This window comes from Mirounga leonina, unplaced genomic scaffold (genome assembly GCF_011800145.1).
Source record: "Mirounga leonina isolate KUSES-001 unplaced genomic scaffold, KU_Mleo_1.0 Mir_154, whole genome shotgun sequence".
Lineage (NCBI taxonomy): Eukaryota > Metazoa > Chordata > Mammalia > Carnivora > Phocidae > Mirounga > Mirounga leonina.
The window spans coordinates 32,764,520-32,782,492 of NW_023270389.1; the positions used below are offsets into that span (position 1 = coordinate 32,764,520).

A 17,973-nucleotide genomic window follows, 5' to 3' on the forward strand; every position below is an offset into this window, starting at 1 on the left:
TTTGAAATGTTAGTATTTGGAGGTGTTCCTTAATATAGAGTTTGAAAACCACTGTTCTAGAGATGGTGTAATAGTATATTCTATATAGAAGTCCTTTATAGAAAAACATTCTAGAACAGTGTGTATGTGTGTGTGTGTGTGTGTGTTTATAGATAGTATTTCTGATGGTAGGGTTTGGGTGGTTTTTATTTGCATCATTCTATCTTTTTTTGAAAATGTTTTTGGAATAAGTATCATTTTTTTTAAAATTTAAATTCAGTTAGCATTTATCATTTTTACAATGAGAAAAATTCTGATGAGGCAACCACTGCAGAAGTACCTCCGAGAGAGGCTTGATTAGGTAAATGCAGGGGACATGGAGAAATCTCTAAGATTCTGCTGCCTGCTGCCCTCCCCGCGGGCCATGCCATCCCCTGGCCAGGTCTTGACCAGCTCAGATGGGGGTTGTGCTTCTCACTAAACTTCAGGGTTAGCAAAATTGTCAGGTCACCTAGTCTAACCCTTGAGGGAAAGCCTGGATTCTTCGTATCCTACTTATCTAAACTACATGGCACGGTACAGGCACTTGAAGAAATGATAGACTGGCCAGAAGTTCGGGACATCTTACTTCATCTTGGGTCTGAGGTGCAATCCGCCTCCTACTGGTTGTTGGTTCCTTAAAATGTGGGTTGGCTCTGACAGGAGACGAGGAAGAGCTGCCTCAAACCTGCAAGTAATTACGGGAATCCTTCCCTTCCCACTGGTATCCTCAGATTTTCATTCCCAGGGATTCTCTTTTCTCCTGCTCTGTCCCAGGGATCTTTCTTTCATCAAGGTGATAAATGTGGGCCAGCGATTTTTAGTGAACAGAGTCCAGGACTACATCCAGAGCAAGATAGTCTACTACCTCATGAATATCCACGTGCAGCCTCGCACCATTTACCTTTGCCGGCATGGAGAGAGCGAATTCAACCTCTTGGGGAGGATTGGGGGTGACTCTGGCCTCTCGTTGCGGGGAAAACAGGTGAGGCATTCAGCAGCAGGCTGGATTTCCCAGGTTTAGAGTTGGAGGAAGGGCATGGTGGAGGTCATCTCTCTTATCCCCTTACTTCTTCCTAAATCCCATTGGGGCTGAGGCTGTGGTTTCAGATAATCAAGCAAATGTGGAAGACCTCTTCTTGTCCACTGATTCTGGCTGTGTTGTAATGTGGTAACTTGGAACCACTTCTGTTAATTCAACTGTCAGATATTTAATGGGCATGACTTGTGTGCTGAGCACGGTACAGGATGCTCCAGTGGAAGTTCATTTCTTCTTGGGTTTATCATAACTGTGTAGCACCTTTTGGATTTTGACCATGGTCCTACACGTTGCCCTTTGTAGGCCAAGTTAGCAATTGTGTGTGTGTGTCTGTATGTGCGTGTGTGCGCACGTTTCTCTCCTTTAAAATTTTTATCTCCAACCCAAGTTTGCCCAGGCTCTAAGGAAGTTTCTGGAGGAACAGGAGATAGCAGACCTTAAAGTGTGGACGAGCCAGCTAAAGAGGACAATCCAGACTGCTGAATCCCTGGGTGTGACCTATGAGCAGTGGAAGATTCTGAATGAGATCGATGCTGTGAGTAGGAATTCTGATGGCTGCAAAGCCAGTAAGAGTCACTTATTCAGGCAGGAGCTCTCAGAAGTCACAATATGGTCAGTTTTATCTAGAAAACTAGAACTACCAGGTAGTAGTAGTAGGGGAAGAAGAGGGAACAATTGCACCCCAGTCAGGGCTTCCTGCCTATTTGAGCACCTGTGGCAATCACGGGCCTAGACCAGTCTGTGACCTAGCCCCTCTGGCATCTGGGGACAGCACCGCTCCATTTTGTTTCTTTGTATATTTTTCTGCTGGGGAAAAGAAATAACTAACAACTCCCTTCTTTAATTTCTGCTTAGATCACTTGGTCCTTTCCAAATTTTTTTCTTGGCTTTCTCTGTGCTTGAGCACAAAAGCAGACATTTTTCTTTTCTTCCTCTGTACCTTTTTATGCCTTCTGCCAGAATTCTCTGGTCCCTTCAGTTTCTCCTCCCCTGCTTCCTGTTCCCTTTATCCTGCTGACTTTTCTTGGACCTTTAACTTTTCTGAAGTAGTCGGAGCAAGTAGTCGGAGCAACCTGAGAAGCCACGTCTCCTGCGCAGTGGCCCTCCCCGTGCCAGGCACTGTGCTGGGACTGGGACACTAAGGATTCCTTAGTGTCGCCCCCCTTGTTTGGGGGGGTGCCGCATGGGGCGGCCTTCCTCCTGCAGCCGATGTGGCTCCCTGCAGGGCGTGTGTGAGGAGATGACCTATGCGCAGATTGAGAAGCAGTACCCGGACGAGTTCGCGCTTCGAGATCAAGAGAAATACTTGTATCGGTACCCTGGTGGGGAGGTGAGATTTCCCCTCACGTGGTGTGACTATCCAGCCCTCCGTTGGGGGTTTAACTTTAATTAGGGGGAAGGAGTGAATGGGATGTGGAAGGTCTAGAAAGGGTAGTCAAGGCATCATGTAGTTTTGTCCTCCAACTTTGGGTCATAGTGTGTTTAATTCAGCTTAGACCGTCAAACATCTCATTAAGATCTCCAGGGAAAAGGGTGACAGGATGTCTTGTGTGTTGATTCATTGTAGAATCAGCATCTTCTTTTTTACTTCTTTTTTTCATTCCACTCCCTCAGTCCCACCCCGACCCAAGCAGGTATAGGCCCCGAGTCAATATATGGGGTATGAATGATTTCCCTGTCATCTCGCATGTTTGAGGCTGTTCGCTGGCCCGAGGGGCTTTGTAGTCTAGAGCCCTGGGAGGCCCAGGTAACTAAAACCAACAGCAGAGGTCCAGGAAAGCCCTCGGAGCCTCACGTGCTGCCTGTTCATCTGTGGGAAGGAAAAAAGACCCAGGCTGAATTCACATTTCTTCTTTTTGACCTGTAGTTTTCTCAATCTAAATGTTGCTCTTGAAAGGTCTGAGGATTCTCAAGAGATCACAGGGCTGGGGGTAGTTAGCAGGCGACATGAAGTCGCTGAACCTCCAGCAGGAAAGCCAGCTGGGGAGGAAGGAGAAGTGGCCTCCTGACTCTGGAGCCAGCCACTGACTTGGCTGCTAGCCTGTGCCTGGCCTCCCACCAGTCTGCCTCACTTCCCCCGCAGTCGTACCAGGACCTGGTGCAGCGGCTGGAGCCCGTCATCATGGAGCTGGAGCGGCAGGGCAACGTCCTCGTGATCTCCCACCAGGCTGTCATGCGCTGCCTGCTGGCCTACTTCTTGGATAAGGGTGCAGGTGACATTTGGGGAAGGGCCAGGGGACACATTCATGGCGAGGGGGTTGGACTCAGGGTGGCGCCAGGATCCCAGGCAACAGAACCTGCCCCTCTTCCACTCAAACTGGAGTGCATTCTTCTGACAGCAGTGTGGGGCTCCCAGCAGCCACTGGGCCAGCTACTCGCTGAAGTTACTCCTCTGGTACCAAAGCCCCCATTGGAGTGGCCACTGCTGGAGCTCCTTAATCCTGCTTGGCTAGAGGGCCAGTGTCTAGCTGACCCTCCTGGCAGAATCAGAAAAGTGGTTTTGCACATTCCCGGCTTGTTATTTGGCTACAAGGTGGGTGGTGTCTTAAAAGCATCTTCATCCTTTGGATTCATCATAGGACAGTTTCTGGGTAAAGCCTGAAGGAACTTGTTGACTTTTCTGACCCTTCCCTTCCCTTCTCCTTTCCTTTCCCCTTCCCTTTCCCCTCCTCCTCCCCCTCCCCACCCCCTCCCCTCCCCTCCCCTCCTCTTCATCTATCTGAGCTGCTGGGCAGCCTGCAGATTGGCCTTTGGTACACCCATATAGGCCACAATCTTCCCTTCCACCGGGTCCTGCTCACTTCTGTTTTGCCTTCATGGAAGGTTCTAAAATGGACTGCTTTCCTTCCTTAGCCTCTCTGTAGATCGGGCAGCTTCTTTAGTGGCCGTCCCGATAATTGCCTGGGGCCTAGGGGAGGAATTGTACAACTCTAGGTCAGGGTGAAGAGAACTCATGAGCTCCTTAGATTCTCCCACTTACTTGACCTTAATCCATAGTACTAAGAGACTTCTCTCACCTGGTCTTTCTGTTTTCAGATGAGCTACCATACTTGAGGTGCCCCCTCCATACCATCTTCAAACTTACTCCTGTGGCCTACGGTAACTATGAGCTTAGCAGTGGGCAGGATGTGGGGATTGAAGAAAGTCAGGCTATTTGAATTTTCTCTGAAGTTTGTCTAGAAGTTCAACTTTATCACCCCTGTATACCAGGGAAATTCCATCAGTGCTTTCCATTTTTAAAAGGATGTATGGGGGTGCATGGGTGGCTCAGTTGGTTAAGTGTCTGCCTTTGGCTCAGGTCATGATCTCTGGGTCCTGGGATCGAGTCCCTCTCCCTCTGCCCCTCCCCTTGCTCATGCTCTGCATCTCTCTCTCTCTTTTTTTAATGCATGAATAAAATCTTTAAAAAAAGGATGTGTATATTTGGGAATATATACATTCTTTTATGATATGTTTCCCATACTGAATCTAAGGAATTTTTCTTGGAGCTTTTTTCCTGAAGGCCTTTTCTCTTTCCTCTGTTTCCTCAGGATGTAAAGTGGAAACAATTAAACTCAATGTGGAGGCTGTGAACACTCACCGTGACAAGCCAACCGTAAGTATTCTCCCGCAGATGAACATGCAGGCTCCCTGCCACCTTGAGTCTTTGAACCTTTCACATCACGAGACTCGGGTTTTGTTTATATACAAAAGGGAAACACATCCAGAACTCATGTCCTATGTAACTCATATCCTAGTCTGCTTACTTCCAAAAGGAAGAAATGTTGGAATTACTACTTTTTTAAAATTAGTACCTCTTTCATGAGTCTTAACCTTGAAAGTTGGCTCCTGGAAATCCAGTTAAATATGGGAAGTGTTTGGCCGAAGTCATATACAGATTTTTTCCCCCCCAGGGAGTGCTCCCTTGAGAGTAGGACCCAGAGGAGCCTATAAGGTGGGGTCAAGCGGTATAGGGTTTGTTCCTAGGTCTGTCCTGATAATCTGTGTGATCTTAAATAAGCCCCTTCCTTTCGTGGGCCCTCCTTCCTCCTTTGGAGTATGATGCTCAAGGAGCTTCTCCTTCTACAACCCTTTAGCTTCCTGGGACTAGGGCTAAGGCCATGGCCCATGTCTTATGAGAGACTCTATCTGCAGAGGAGCAGGACTGGAAGAAACGGTTGTGGTTACAGGCATTATTTAACCTTTATGAGTGAGCTTTTGGCTTGGCTTTCATTTGTGTGGTGTCCCTCCATTTCCAATTAGAACAACTTCCCCAAGAACCAAACCCCTGTAAGGATGAGAAGGAACAGCTTTACGCCTCTGTCCAGTTCGAATACAATAAGGCGTCCAAGAAATTACAGTGTTGGGAGCCGGCCCCTCAAGCCCCTCAGCCCTCTCCGTACCCTGGACACGCAAGAAGGGGCCGACCAGCCGAAGACCCAAGTCAGCATTCCGGTGGTGTAACCGTGTGTCCCTTCCAGGCTTGGCCTCCTGCCCTTGTCTCTAAGCACCAATGAGTCATTTAACTTCCAGACCCCACCCCCAACACCCCACCATGGACTTTAACACAGAATGTGAGCTAATGTGTTTCCAAACCAATCTTAGCTGTTCTCCAGTGTGAAACATCTCCCTGCCCAGGGGCAATTTGACCAGTGGGTGTTTTAGGACATGTCCTTGGTTGGGGTGGTCTGGAGGAGGAGGAAAAGGGCTACACTCCCCTGGGTTAAGCATAGCTGGGTCTGAGGTTAAGCCTGCCCCATAGCCTTGGTTCTTATCCTTGGTGTCTAAACTACTCATGTCCTTGTGTTGGTGAAGGAGGGGGTGGGGCGGAGGGGGAGACAGAAGCCCATTTTTCCTTCACCTTTGTCTCTTCAAGGTGTGCTTTACTCACAGTCCTTACTTGCTTGCTTTGTTCCCCCCTTGCTCACCTCCCCTTTGGATTCTCCAGTGTGATGCATGGCCTTGTCATCGTGTCTGTTGAGGAGGGAAGGGGTGGTTGGCGAGAGAGAAGTCTGGGCTCTGTTGATGCTCTCTGCAGGGGGCCTCAATGGATCCAGACTGGGGGAGCTTTTTTTTTACCCCTCTCCTTTCCTCTCAAGCCAGGTCCTGAAAGGGTCAGCCCAGGCTGCAGAACATCCACAGATGCTCTGGAGCCCACAAGTGGACATAGGGTGAGAGTTCGTGCCTCCTTTCATGAGAGCCAGTCCTAAGTCTTTGAGGCTCCAGGGGAGTTGGCTCTGAGTATGTGTGAAATATCTTGGTTGGTATTTTTCACTTCAAGAGCCAGGCATGGGTCTTTTTGGCGGCTGTGGAATGAGGTTTAGGAGAATAGGACGTTCTCTAGGTCTTGCAGGGCTCTTGTAGGGCAGTCATGTCTTTTTTCAGTGGCTCCCAGCTTTGCCAACCACAGCAACTTTCCTGCCAAGGCCAGTGACCTCTGGGGCTGTTTAGAAGGACAGAGTTAGATTAAAGAGTCACCGCTGATACTGGAATTGCTCAAGGCAGACAGACGGCAGCGAAGAGTTCACTAGAGCTTTTTATTTTCCTGTAATTTTCAACACACTCTCCTCTTTACGTTAAAATATTTTGCATGAGCAGTGTTTCCCCCCACGCCCCCAAATGTGGAAAGGCCTGGCCATGAATTTAATCTCCCTCACCGGTGTATTCTTTTATCTCATCTTGGTTTCCAGGAGTCTTTGGGACCTTGAGGGGTCTAGCTCTTAATTATCTGGAATTGCCTATTCACTTTTGTCATTTTGTTTTCTCTAGGGTTAAACAGGAAACGTTTAGAACAGGGGATTCTTAACTCCTTGGTGGCCCCTCCAATTCGGTATATAAAACATGAATATATGTGCAGTTTTCTGAGAGAGAATTCGGATTTCTCATGAGATTTTTAAAAGTGATGGAATACATCCACACCTTAAAGTTAATCAATTGTCTTTTAGAGGAAACCAGTGAGAGCAAGTGACGTATTTGCCAAGGGTCTTTTTCTTTGGTAATAGAAGACCCTTTTGTCATGGTTCTCATCTAGGAGCATTCATTACAATCCTCTTTAGAATTTTTGAAATACATACATGCCCCAGTCCACATTAGGCTTAATACTAACTCAGAATCTCTGGGGTTGGGGTCTGGGCATGTATGCGTTGGCAATAACTTCCCTGAAGATTCTGATTCATACTCAGGGTTAGAGCTCCATTTCAGTTGTGGGGAGAAATACTGGAGTAGTTCTTCGGACAGAGCGTCAACCTAAGAATTCTGAATTCTTTTTGGCTCTGAAAGGACGATTCTCTGGAGTTAGACGTGTGAGCAGATCACAGTATTACACTAAGTAATACACTAAGTATCACACTAAGTGACCCCCTTGAAGGCAGGCTGCTGTGTTTTAGAGCGTTATTCTGGGTTCTAGTCCCATCTTTAACCCTTTACACTGCAAGGTGTTGTGGAACAAAGCACTGTGGAATAAATGTCCTCGGGGAATAGCTGGGAATTTTCAGCACTCTGGATAAAGGCACAGAGATAAAACCTGTAGGATGATAAAGGTTATCATCATAGGCAGCTGCCTTGTGACCTTGAGTCCTTTATTCTTGCATCTGAGTAGAGCAGGACATCACAGTGTTTCCAAAGTCTGCTTGCCTAGCTTCTGCTCCTCAGTGTGTCTAACCTGCTATTTCTGTTTTGCCATTACATTCTGGGTACATGGTGTCTTTGCAGGGCTTTGGGCTGGGGGGGGGGGGGGCTGATGGTGATAGGGTGCACAGAAGTGGAAGAAAAGGTCCTTGCCCTGAAGAAGGTTATTTTAGAGACAGGGTATATAGTTTATAATAAATGAACATTTGCAAAAGAGCAACACATTGCGTCTGTAAGTGTGGACACTGAAGGGGAGTTCAGATCCCTTCTGACTTTTCTCTTGTCCTGTGAGACTGAAGGGGGGTAGCAGGTGAGAGTCCTCCCCCTCCAGGTGAGAATGAGATGTGGTCTAGGTGGTGTGGGGGGCATTTTACAAGGTGGCTTCATCTAACCTTACTTGGCCGGCAGCATCCTTAGCCCAAATGATTATTCATTCAGTTTTTTTTTTTTCCTGCCGTGCAATAAGAATAATTCAGAGCTAATGAATGACAAGCAGGAGCATTTTGATCCAAAGACTTTGGATTTGGGTTGTGCATACTCTTAGTGAGAGGATGATTCTCTAACACACGAGCATTGTGTTACCCTGTTATAAACCCCAGCATGAGCCACAGGTCACCAGGATGTTCACTGTGGCCCTCAGCCTGCTCCTTATTTCTCCACTCTCCCCCATGCTAGTTTGCTTCCCCCAAAAGAGGAGCCTGAGGTGGTCTTTTTAGTCTCAGGTGGGATACAAGAAATTAGAACTTCACGGTAGCAAGGCTTTCGGCATCCTTCAGTTTTTAGAGCAAGATCCCTCCAGAGAAGTTTCTGCAGGAAGAAGCCAGGAGAATACAGAGTGGCATAGAGCTCTTACTCCAAATTTTAGAGGAGTTCCACTTCCTATCTTTTCTATCCTCCTCTTCCTTTCTTACTGGAATGTGTACTGGTAGTATCTGCACATTGCTATAGTTATGTCTAGGTCATAGATTCTACAAAGAAAGGATGGATTCTGGAACACCTTTTGCTGAGGCTTTTGGTTTCATTGTGGGAGAAATAGGTGAAGGCTTTAGCATTTAATCTATTAAATTATTTAATCTAGTAAATGGAGAAAGGAAAATCCCTGTATATTTCATTTTCTTGCTTGGAAGCTGAATGATGAATTTTGTAACAGACTTGAAAGAGGAATCCAAAGCAGATTTAGAGAACTAGCTTCTCTTGTCTCATAATCCTCAAATTAGAATTTAGTTCTTCTTAATCTGTATTGTCTTTGGTTTTTGTTTTGATAAGGGGATTGTTTTACATTCAGCTGCAAAGTAGAATTAGGAAATCTTAAAAACATGTGTAGGGGGTCTGCCCTATCTTATTGTCTCAGGGTTTTGTTTGTTTGTTTCTCCCCCAAGAAGTTAGAATTAGGAATACAACGTGTCTGTATTCCCAGGCTGAATGGAGGAGTGTTTCCTGTGAAGTTCTGGGTGTTCCTTTTTGCAATCCACAAATGGATCTGCAGAGGCACCAGCATTCTCAAGAAATATGATATAACTTTGGAAATAAATCCCATCTTCCGGTTTTTCTGTGAGTAGGAGGTGTGGGTTCTAGAGAAACTCACTGGTGCTTGGGGTAGCCAAAGGACAGGGGGAAGAATGTCTAATGATTGAGAGAACTATATCTGGGTTATACAGTCTTAACGGACATTCCATTGTTTTTGCCCAGTTCAGAAGCCATGTTGTGTTTGTTTTCAAGAAATTTGGTCAATTTACCCAGGTTTTCTAGGATGTATTTTGACTTGGTCATGTTTTAAAATATTTCAATTTAAAAAATATCTAACAATTGAGCAGGTTGTGACATTGGCAGGATGGATCTCTGACTTCCCAGAGAGGTGATACAGTCATCAGAAGTAAGTCCAGGAATTTAATTTGGATGCATAGTGTCCAGAAGACTGTATCTAGTAGTATCCATGTACTTACTGACTGGCAGACCCTGGTAGAATCTGTATGCTGACTGACTGACTGACTGACTGACAGACTCCAGTAGGGTTTTTTAATCTGACCGTCTGTTTTCTAATTGTACCAGTTAGTAGTATATGCATATTACTGTGATTTTGTGTCCGTTGCATGTGTCCTACAAAGAAAGGAAGTAAACACTTTACCTTTTTTTTCAGGGGGAAGTTCTGTACCTATGATTTTTAATAGACATTGCTTTTAGAGTAGCAGTCAAAAATCTCATCATTTTGTAGAAAACGAAGGTTGAACATCACTTTTGTGTGATATTTTGTGAACTCAGTGAAGGAAGTACCTCCTCAAAGCCTGTAATTGTTACCTCTACCTGCGTGAATTCCACCCACTCTCCCACTTCTAGGCAGGACTTCCCTTTTACCGTCTGCTTCTGAACCTTCTGTGTCCTCAGCTTCCCTGTCACAGGATGTAGCAGCGGATAATGCTGTTGTTGCATTTGACTCTTATTCAAATCTAATAAATAAAAATGCAAAGGAAGTTTTGCATTTAAAAATTGATCTTAAGAGTTGGCAAAGGTGTTCTTTCCAGTCAGTCTTTCACTGGGGATCTAGGTAGGACCAGTCTTTACCAACTCAATGTTTTTGTATCTGAACTGCTTGTGTACATTTTTTTAATTGTGTTTAAATAACAAAATCCGCTCGTTCTGATATGGTGATGGTTTTACTGTGGCAAAAGCAAAGGACTGATCACCAGCTGTGCCCCTGGAGGGGGGTGGAAATTGGTGAAGGGAATGAACTGAATTGGGAACTCATGCATAGAGTTATCCTGCGGATTTCCTAGGCACAGCTCTGGTGAAAAAGGAATGTGAGTCCTTACCAGCATTCTGACTTAATCTGGTGACATTGGTATCAAAATATGCCACTCAGATCCACATAAGGTGTGTATAACTATATTTGAAATGTGCTTTTGTGTGTGTGTGTGTGTGTGTGTTTGTAGAATGGGTAAATAAAATTGTTGAGTAACTTGAACCTATGAGAAGGCTTCTGGGTTTTTTGTTTTATATTTTGGGTTGTGTTCTCCACCCACTCCCCCACCTTTGAAACTGTCTCCTGGTGTTCCATGATTGAGCCTCAGAGGAGCCAAAGCCAGTTGGCGGTGTGACTGGAGTCCTTGGTGTGGGCATGGCTCTCTTCCACCACCTTCTGGGAGAGATGGGAAGGACGTTTTGGAAGGCACGTGAACTTCCGTAGAAGTTGTGTGGACTTGTTGGCGCCTCTACAAGAATTAAGAAAACGTACCTTTGCCCGTACTGTACTATGACTCCCCTTAGCCACATGTAACTCATTATTGTAAAGAAAAAAATGCGGAGATTTCCTAGAATTTAGTGGGCTGTTCTTCTAAAACATGACCTGCCTTTTTGTAAAGAGCTTACAGTCAATGGAATGAAATGGCATTTGACTTCTGGGACAGGAAGTAAGGTGGAACTGTGTCACTGCCTCTCTCTTCAGTTCTTTGTCAGCCTCGAAGAGCTGCAGGAGCTCATTAGACATGCACTCTGGGGCCTACTGAGTCAGAATCTTGGACTTAATAGCATTACCAAGTGATTCAGATGCACATTTAATACTTGAGAAACACTGCTCTAGGGGGAAGAATTCCTCACAAAACATTCAATCCCAGTTTATGGGAAGAAGCTGATTTCTGCTCTGACGGATTGCGGAACGGCCTGGGATAGCTACAACTGTAGAGACCCTCCTCAGAAGCCACGTAGCCGTGACAGCAATGCCGTTTTGTCAGCATGGTCTTTTGGTTGATAGTGGCCTGTGTGCTCTCCTTTTACCACAGGATTTCCTGCAGCTTCTACCTCCTATCTTGGGTATATAGCTTATAGTCTAGGTCTGGAAGAAGTGCCTGGTCCAACATGGTTACAAAGGTCGGTTTCTCAGGGAAAGAAGCCCATGACTATACTGTTGGGAGTTTGCTAAAGGGTAAAAGGGTGTGTACCAGCACAACAGAGGGTCCATGCATGTGTGCGGAGGTGGGGATGTGGGCGGTGGGGGATCAGTGGGGGGGGGGGGGTTCTGCATTACTTTTATTTGCCTTTTGGCCATGGTCTAATCGCTTTGTCTCTCTTCCTCTCTGGCTCATAGGCAGAGACCGGGTTGGCTGTGCACAGGCACTCTTCTTCAGCATCCCTCACATCGCTTTGCTGATGATGTGAAGGCCGAGGCCAGACCTCTCCAAGATCTACTACAAAGCTTGGGATGGCAGCTCCACAGGGGCTCCCATCAGGAAGTTAAGCTGGGATTGGACATTTGGGGCCACCAAAATGAGGCCTGGACAAACATTACATTTCTTCCTGTCATACCTAACGGGAATATCTTACACGGGATAACTTAACTTCCCTCTGCCTCAAAACATCTCACAGCCTGACCTGATCAGTGTGTATTATCTCTTTGCTGGGTGTGACCCCAGTTGGCCAGTCTTGTTCCGTTTCAGCATTTAACTTCCTACCTGCAATTGTATCCCTGGCGGCCTGTTCTTTTCTGAAATGCAAATGCACCTCTTCAGATTTGTTTCCAAGTGAGAGGGCTGCACTGCAGCAAGCCTGTTCAGTGCTGTCAGAGCTGGTCTCTTCGTCCATTCCAGCCGAGCAGGCTAGAGGACAATACACAGATGTTAGCCATCCCTTTTTGTCACGTTGGAAACAAGAGACAAATTCACCAGGTGAGTAGAGGGTATCTGAGAAAGTCAGTCCCTGAAATGTCTCTTCTGCGGCGATGGAAGAGCAGTGTCAGCCACCTTTTCATGTAGAGAAGTTTTTCCTTGTTCAGGCCCTGTAAGGGCAGGATCTGACTGCAGAACTCCCCAGAATGGGTCCCCGTCTTCAAAGTACCCACTATATTTCCTACCTGATGCTGTGTCCCCTCACAGTGGCAGAGGGATATGTCATTCTCCAGTGGTTGGGAATGAGGGCTGGAGAGAAAAGTAGGGCACCATTGACATGACCTGGAGAAGTAGAGGGTTCCTTGGGAATCAACTCTACCAGGGAGTTCTTTCTTCAGACCAGGTGCAGGGGCACATGATTTTCTGTGGGGTTTATCACTATGATGTGGTCTCTACGAAAGCTGTGGCTGTGCCTTCGAGAGCAGCTGGTCTTCTGATGCCTGCCTCTTAGCTAATTGTCACTAGTGGGGTCTCCTGGTCTCTTATGTATAGAACACTGGGGGGGAGGGCAAGGGAGACATGAGTCCTTGAGGGGTGTGTCATTTGGCTTCCTGTAAAGATAAGCCAGGTAATTCTCTAGATCAATGTGATTCTCTGTCAGTGTGATTTTAATGTCACAACTCCAAAGGAGGGTATGGAAGCTCCAAAGGATAAATATCTTACAAGCAATTTTTTTTTTTTAAGGATAGTAAGTTTTTTAGCTTTTTAAATAATTTTTCCCTTTCATGCAGATACCCACTTGCTGGGCGAAAGGGTACGTAACAAAAGTAATGAAATGCAGCTTTTCCCAAATGGTTCTTTTATACTGTGGATGATACGGGGCTCCGTTACCTAAGATGTGATGAGCTGGGCTGCGGGCAGTTCAGCATCCGGCAACCAGGAGCTTATTTTATACGCACAAAGCTGCCTTCAGAAAGGCTCCTGACTCTGCTCTGTAGCAGGGGATTTTCATCTGGCCATTTGTAGCATGTGGTACTGTCATCATTTTGTTCTTGTGTTGCAGGTTTCTTTCTGCATCTAAACGCAGTGTCTTGATGATCAGATAATGTTTTTATTTAGTTATTTATTCATCCATATGAGATATTTTTAAGTCCCATATTAGTGTTTGCATGTGTTTGATCAGAATGTAAGATAATTGGTGTTGTCTGTTTTTTGGTTGAAATTTAGGTAGTTTGAGATTTTAAGTGTGGTGTCCATAGTATTACCTTAAATTAAATTTCCAAGGTCTAGGTATCTGTCTTCTGTAAAAGGATGATAACTATGTTAAGGCACAATGGATTTCTTTTGAGTACTTTTTTTTTCTCATTGATTTTTATTATAAGTATCAACCAAGAGGTGCATTTCTCTGGAGAGAAGTTTATCTCCTGGATAAATAAAATCATGCTAAAATATGTCAGTAATATGTATTGCTTTGTAATAAGAAATATAATAAAAGTTATTTTTAATTTAAACATGTAAGTAATTTTTGAAATCACCACAAAATAGAATAACATTTGGTGCATTATACATACCCAAAATGTTAATAATATTGTGCAAAATGTCTTTGAAACTAGCTTCTTGAAAATGATTCTCAAGTTCTTAGATCATATATATATTTCTAGCTAGTGCTTGAATTGGTGACTCCTGCCTTTATCAAGTTACATTAGCATTTCCAAATGATATCAGTGGGATCATTATTGCCATATATTATTGACATTCTGGAGCTTTATTAATTTATTTAACAAATATTTAATGATCATCTATTGGTTTTCATGCAGTGAGTAAAACCAAGTCCCGGTCCCCTGTCCTTAGAAAGATCTCCAAGCACTTCTGCAGGTGTTACATTACCCGGCCATCAAACCATCGTTTGTAGAGGGAAAAGCACATCTGGGATCATTCTTATTTCACAAATAGGTGAATGAACACCCTTATTAAGTGACTTACCTCACAACAAGGTAAATGGTAAGATGTGTAACAGTGAGGGCCCAACAAACATATAACATGCTGTTTTTAAATGTAGCTGGAAACTTCATAAAGATACCAGAAGTAGAATATGACTCCTCAGAGAATGCTCCAGTGTTGGGTGATGGTCATTATTTGCCTTATTTCTGTAGCCTTAATTATTCCCTCATGTGTTCAGCCTCTCCAGGGTCTTCTCTGGGGACTGTCTGTGAGGAGGCCAGCCTCATTAGCTTGCCCTGATCGGTGACAAGCCCACTGGCACTTCCCATGGCAGTCCAGCATTCACCCATCACCATGCCTCATGGTCTTGAAGTATTCCCACCATCCAACCTACATTCATTGTCTTGAACTCATCTGAGGATTTAACAAAAGCTGAGGCCCCTCTCCCCCACAAAAGGTAGATACACCTCACTTTCACGTTCAGTGGAGCGGGCGTCATGACCGCAGGGTAGCAAAGCGGGAGCTAGATGATAATGTATACACACCCCATTTCCCTTTCTTTTCTTTGACATTTAAAAAAAAAATCCATCCATTTGATACTAACTTTTTTAAGCAGGGGGAAGAATATGTGGGATTCGGAAATGCTTACTTTTTAAAACCGGACACTGTAGAATATTTAGGAATTTGAATGGATTATCACAAGATAGCATCACTAACCTCTGGGGCAGCCAGGGCCAGGGGCGGGGGGGGTGATATTTTATTTTTCTTAACCTCAGGGTGCCAAGTGCATTTTTTGTTCTCATTAAGCCGGTGCCACACCGTCCCAGTCTCCACAGGTGGAACACCTCACTTCCGAGTGCCCTTCTGAATTCCCAAGGGCATCTCGATACCCTCTTGGTGGTATGCTGTACCTTCCCTGCGAAAACTCGGTCAGATTTGAGAGATGAGCTTCTCCTCGCAATTAAATGAAATAATTTCACAAGCATAGGAACCCTTGCGAAGCAGCGCCGAAGCAGCGTTCCAGAACTAATAGGGCCTCACCTCTGAACAGGTAGTGCCATCATCGAGCATCCAGCCTACTTTCAGAGAACAGCTTCTTAAGCCACTTGGATTTTCTTCCTCAGTGATCTTCTTACCTTATTTTACATTCCATTTTCATTTGTCAGAGCGTCTCCTCTTTTGTCCATCATCTTTTCAGAATTTATGGATGGAAAGGGAAACAGTCTCGGGCACAATTTAATAAAGTCTATTAACCATTCTTTCCCAAATTTAAATTCCTGGGTTGTTTTACTCAAACCCTGGTAGAGCCTTATTTATTTATTTATTTTTGCATTGATCAGTGTTTCAGATTAGAAGGTGAAGGTGCCAGCAAACACAGAATAATAGCACCTTTTATGTGACAGAAGGTTACTCTCCCCCACAATGAGGTGTGGAGATAAGCAGCCTAGGGCTGGAATGGAGCTTTCTCAGTCATCCAAGACCTTCTGTCTTACAGTCCTTCTATCCTTCTATCGTGTTCACTTATCATCCTCAAAATGTGTTGGAATCTACCCCCTAGTACAATGTAGCTATTTGAGCTACAGGAATCCTGTCTGCATTTCAGTCAGCTGGAAGGAGCACAAAGGCCACGCTAACTTCTTGCCATAGTGCATGTCTGTCTTGACTCACAAAGCTCAGACTACAATGTTTCATGAACAATTAGAGCTTTAAAAAATTTCTGTTAGTTTTAATCTCATGTAATCTGCATAAAGGCTACTTTTCTGGCCCAGGTTTTTCTTGGTGAGGCATTCAAGAAACATCAACTCAATGCATAAAAAAAAAAAAATCGTTGGAAAAGCATTTTAAATCTTTTTGGAATTATCTTGACAAAGACCAAAGGGGATCTAATCATAACCTACTAGAGAACTTAAAGTCATCTTTTTCCAATTCTCTTAAAACCACACACACACACACACACACACACACACACACACACACTGCAGTTTAACTCCCCACACCTCTACCGCTAGCCTAGGCCCTGCTGACTTCCCTGCTCACTTCCTTATCTCTTCACCAATTGCTTCTGCGCATTCTTTTGTTGAGCAAGCGAACCCGTCAGTACAATTGCACTTGAGAACTGTTACCTCAATTCTCCAGAAAACAATCTGGATTAGACCAAATTGCCCTTAATGTCCAAAGGTCTAGAAGGGTGTGTGAATTCTCATTTATTAATTTTGCTAAGCTTGGACACTCGTAATAAAACGTATAATCCTAAAATCCCTTATATGTAATCCTCAAATCCAAAAAGCTTTGAAAACAAAGTTTTCTTCCAATTTATTTGACAGGAAAATCTGACTTAAACTTTGTGAGGATATTTATAGTCTCTATATATCTCACTTAGTGTAAATACTTTTACATTTCATAGAGAAATATTACTAAAGCAATATTATAAATAATATGGTATGCTTTCTAAAACCCTAATCTGAATCTAAAATAAACCATTCAGATGAAGGATTATTTCCAATTATTTCTTGTAATAATGCTCTATTTTATTAGGAATTTAGGAATTTCTCATTTAGGAATAAACAAATTCCTAATTTTAAGAGTAAGCAAAATTTTCTTACACTATTTTTAAAATAATTTGTTGTACAAATATATACATTAGATGCTGGGGAACTTGTATGCCTCAAGAAGTAGAATATGTGGTGTGTTAAGCAAAATTACTCCAAACCTGACAAAAGAGACAAAAAAATCACTGGCGGAATTTTTCAATGGGTTCCTGAGTATTGCTTTGTAGACCCTCTCTGGGATTATTGATTTCATAGGCGTGTGTAATTTTGATCAATTTTCCATTAACTAGTCTTTTTATAACTCTGTAAGACTAGAGGTTAATGGTAGAAAATGGATAGGAATGCAAATAATTCTTTTCTGAAAACAATGCAAACATTCCTGATAACAAGGCAAATGAATTTTGTCCAGTAGAGGTTCAATGAATTTCCATCAGTTAGAAAAGCTCATTCCAAATATTAAAGTTTGTTGCCATGTGTGATATTAACCAGTTTCACATCAATTAGAAAAGTCACTTATGGGGGTGCCTGGGTGGCTCAGTCATGGTCCCAGGGAAAGGAAATCTGCCTTTGGCTCAGGTCATGGTCCCAGGGTCCTGGGATTGGATCCCCGTCAGGCTCCCTGCTCGGTGGAAGCCTGCTTCTCCCTCTCCCACTCCCCCTGCTTGTGTTCCCTCTCTCGCTATCTCTCTCCGTCAAATAAATAAAATCTTAAAAAAAAAAAAGCCACTTCTGAAGGACTTTGACTTGAATACATACATACCTGTTCCTCAAATTCTTTGAATTAGTTGTAGCAACTTAATATTTCTCTCATTAATGGATTGAATAAAATCTTTGACATGTATTCATTGTATATTTATATGAGCATCATGTTACTCACTCTTTCGAGAACCATACTTTAAAAGGTGCTTGCAGGGGCGCCTGGGTGGCTCAGTCAGTTAAGCAGCTGCCTTTGGCTCAGGTCATGATCCCAGGGTCCTGGGATCAAGCTCCTCATTGGGCTTTTTGCTCAGCAGGGAGCCTGCTTCTCCTTCTACCTGCCACTCTGCCTTGCTTGTGCTCTCTCTTTCCCTCTCTCTCTCTCTCTGACAAATAAATAAAAATCATTAAAAAAATAAAAGGTGCTTGCACTATAGGAACTCACATATTTGTTGAGTGAGGATAAGCTATGGAAAAACCATAAAGGCAGTATACAATAAATGATAAATTATCAATATGGATTCAAGGG

General features: G+C 44.1%; 1 protein-coding gene across 9 annotated transcripts in view; it reads left to right on the top strand.

Annotated features, from left to right (window-relative positions):
• The window catches only part of PFKFB2 (6-phosphofructo-2-kinase/fructose-2,6-biphosphatase 2), a 25,576-nt gene extending 11,807 nt beyond the window's left edge, over positions 1 to 13,769 (top strand). For 5 of the 9 annotated variants that reach the window (XM_035010409.1, XM_035010410.1, XM_035010411.1 and 2 more), the window contains 9 exons: positions 796 to 1,003; positions 1,446 to 1,592; positions 2,283 to 2,387; positions 3,141 to 3,270; positions 4,094 to 4,156; positions 4,588 to 4,652; positions 5,300 to 5,491; positions 6,140 to 6,207; positions 11,742 to 13,769. In XM_035010409.1, coding sequence (XP_034866300.1) covers positions 796 to 1,003; positions 1,446 to 1,592; positions 2,283 to 2,387; positions 3,141 to 3,270; positions 4,094 to 4,156; positions 4,588 to 4,652; positions 5,300 to 5,491; positions 6,140 to 6,207; positions 11,742 to 11,991 — 1,228 coding nt within the window. In that variant the 3' untranslated portion in view covers positions 11,992 to 13,769. The remainder of the gene's footprint in view (positions 1 to 795; positions 1,004 to 1,445; positions 1,593 to 2,282; positions 2,388 to 3,140; positions 3,271 to 4,093; positions 4,157 to 4,587; positions 4,653 to 5,299; positions 5,492 to 6,139; positions 6,208 to 11,741) is intronic. The other 4 variants (XM_035010412.1, XM_035010414.1, XM_035010415.1 and 1 more) reach the window with 4 other exon arrangements.
• Positions 13,770 to 17,973: the final 4,204 nt, after the last annotated feature.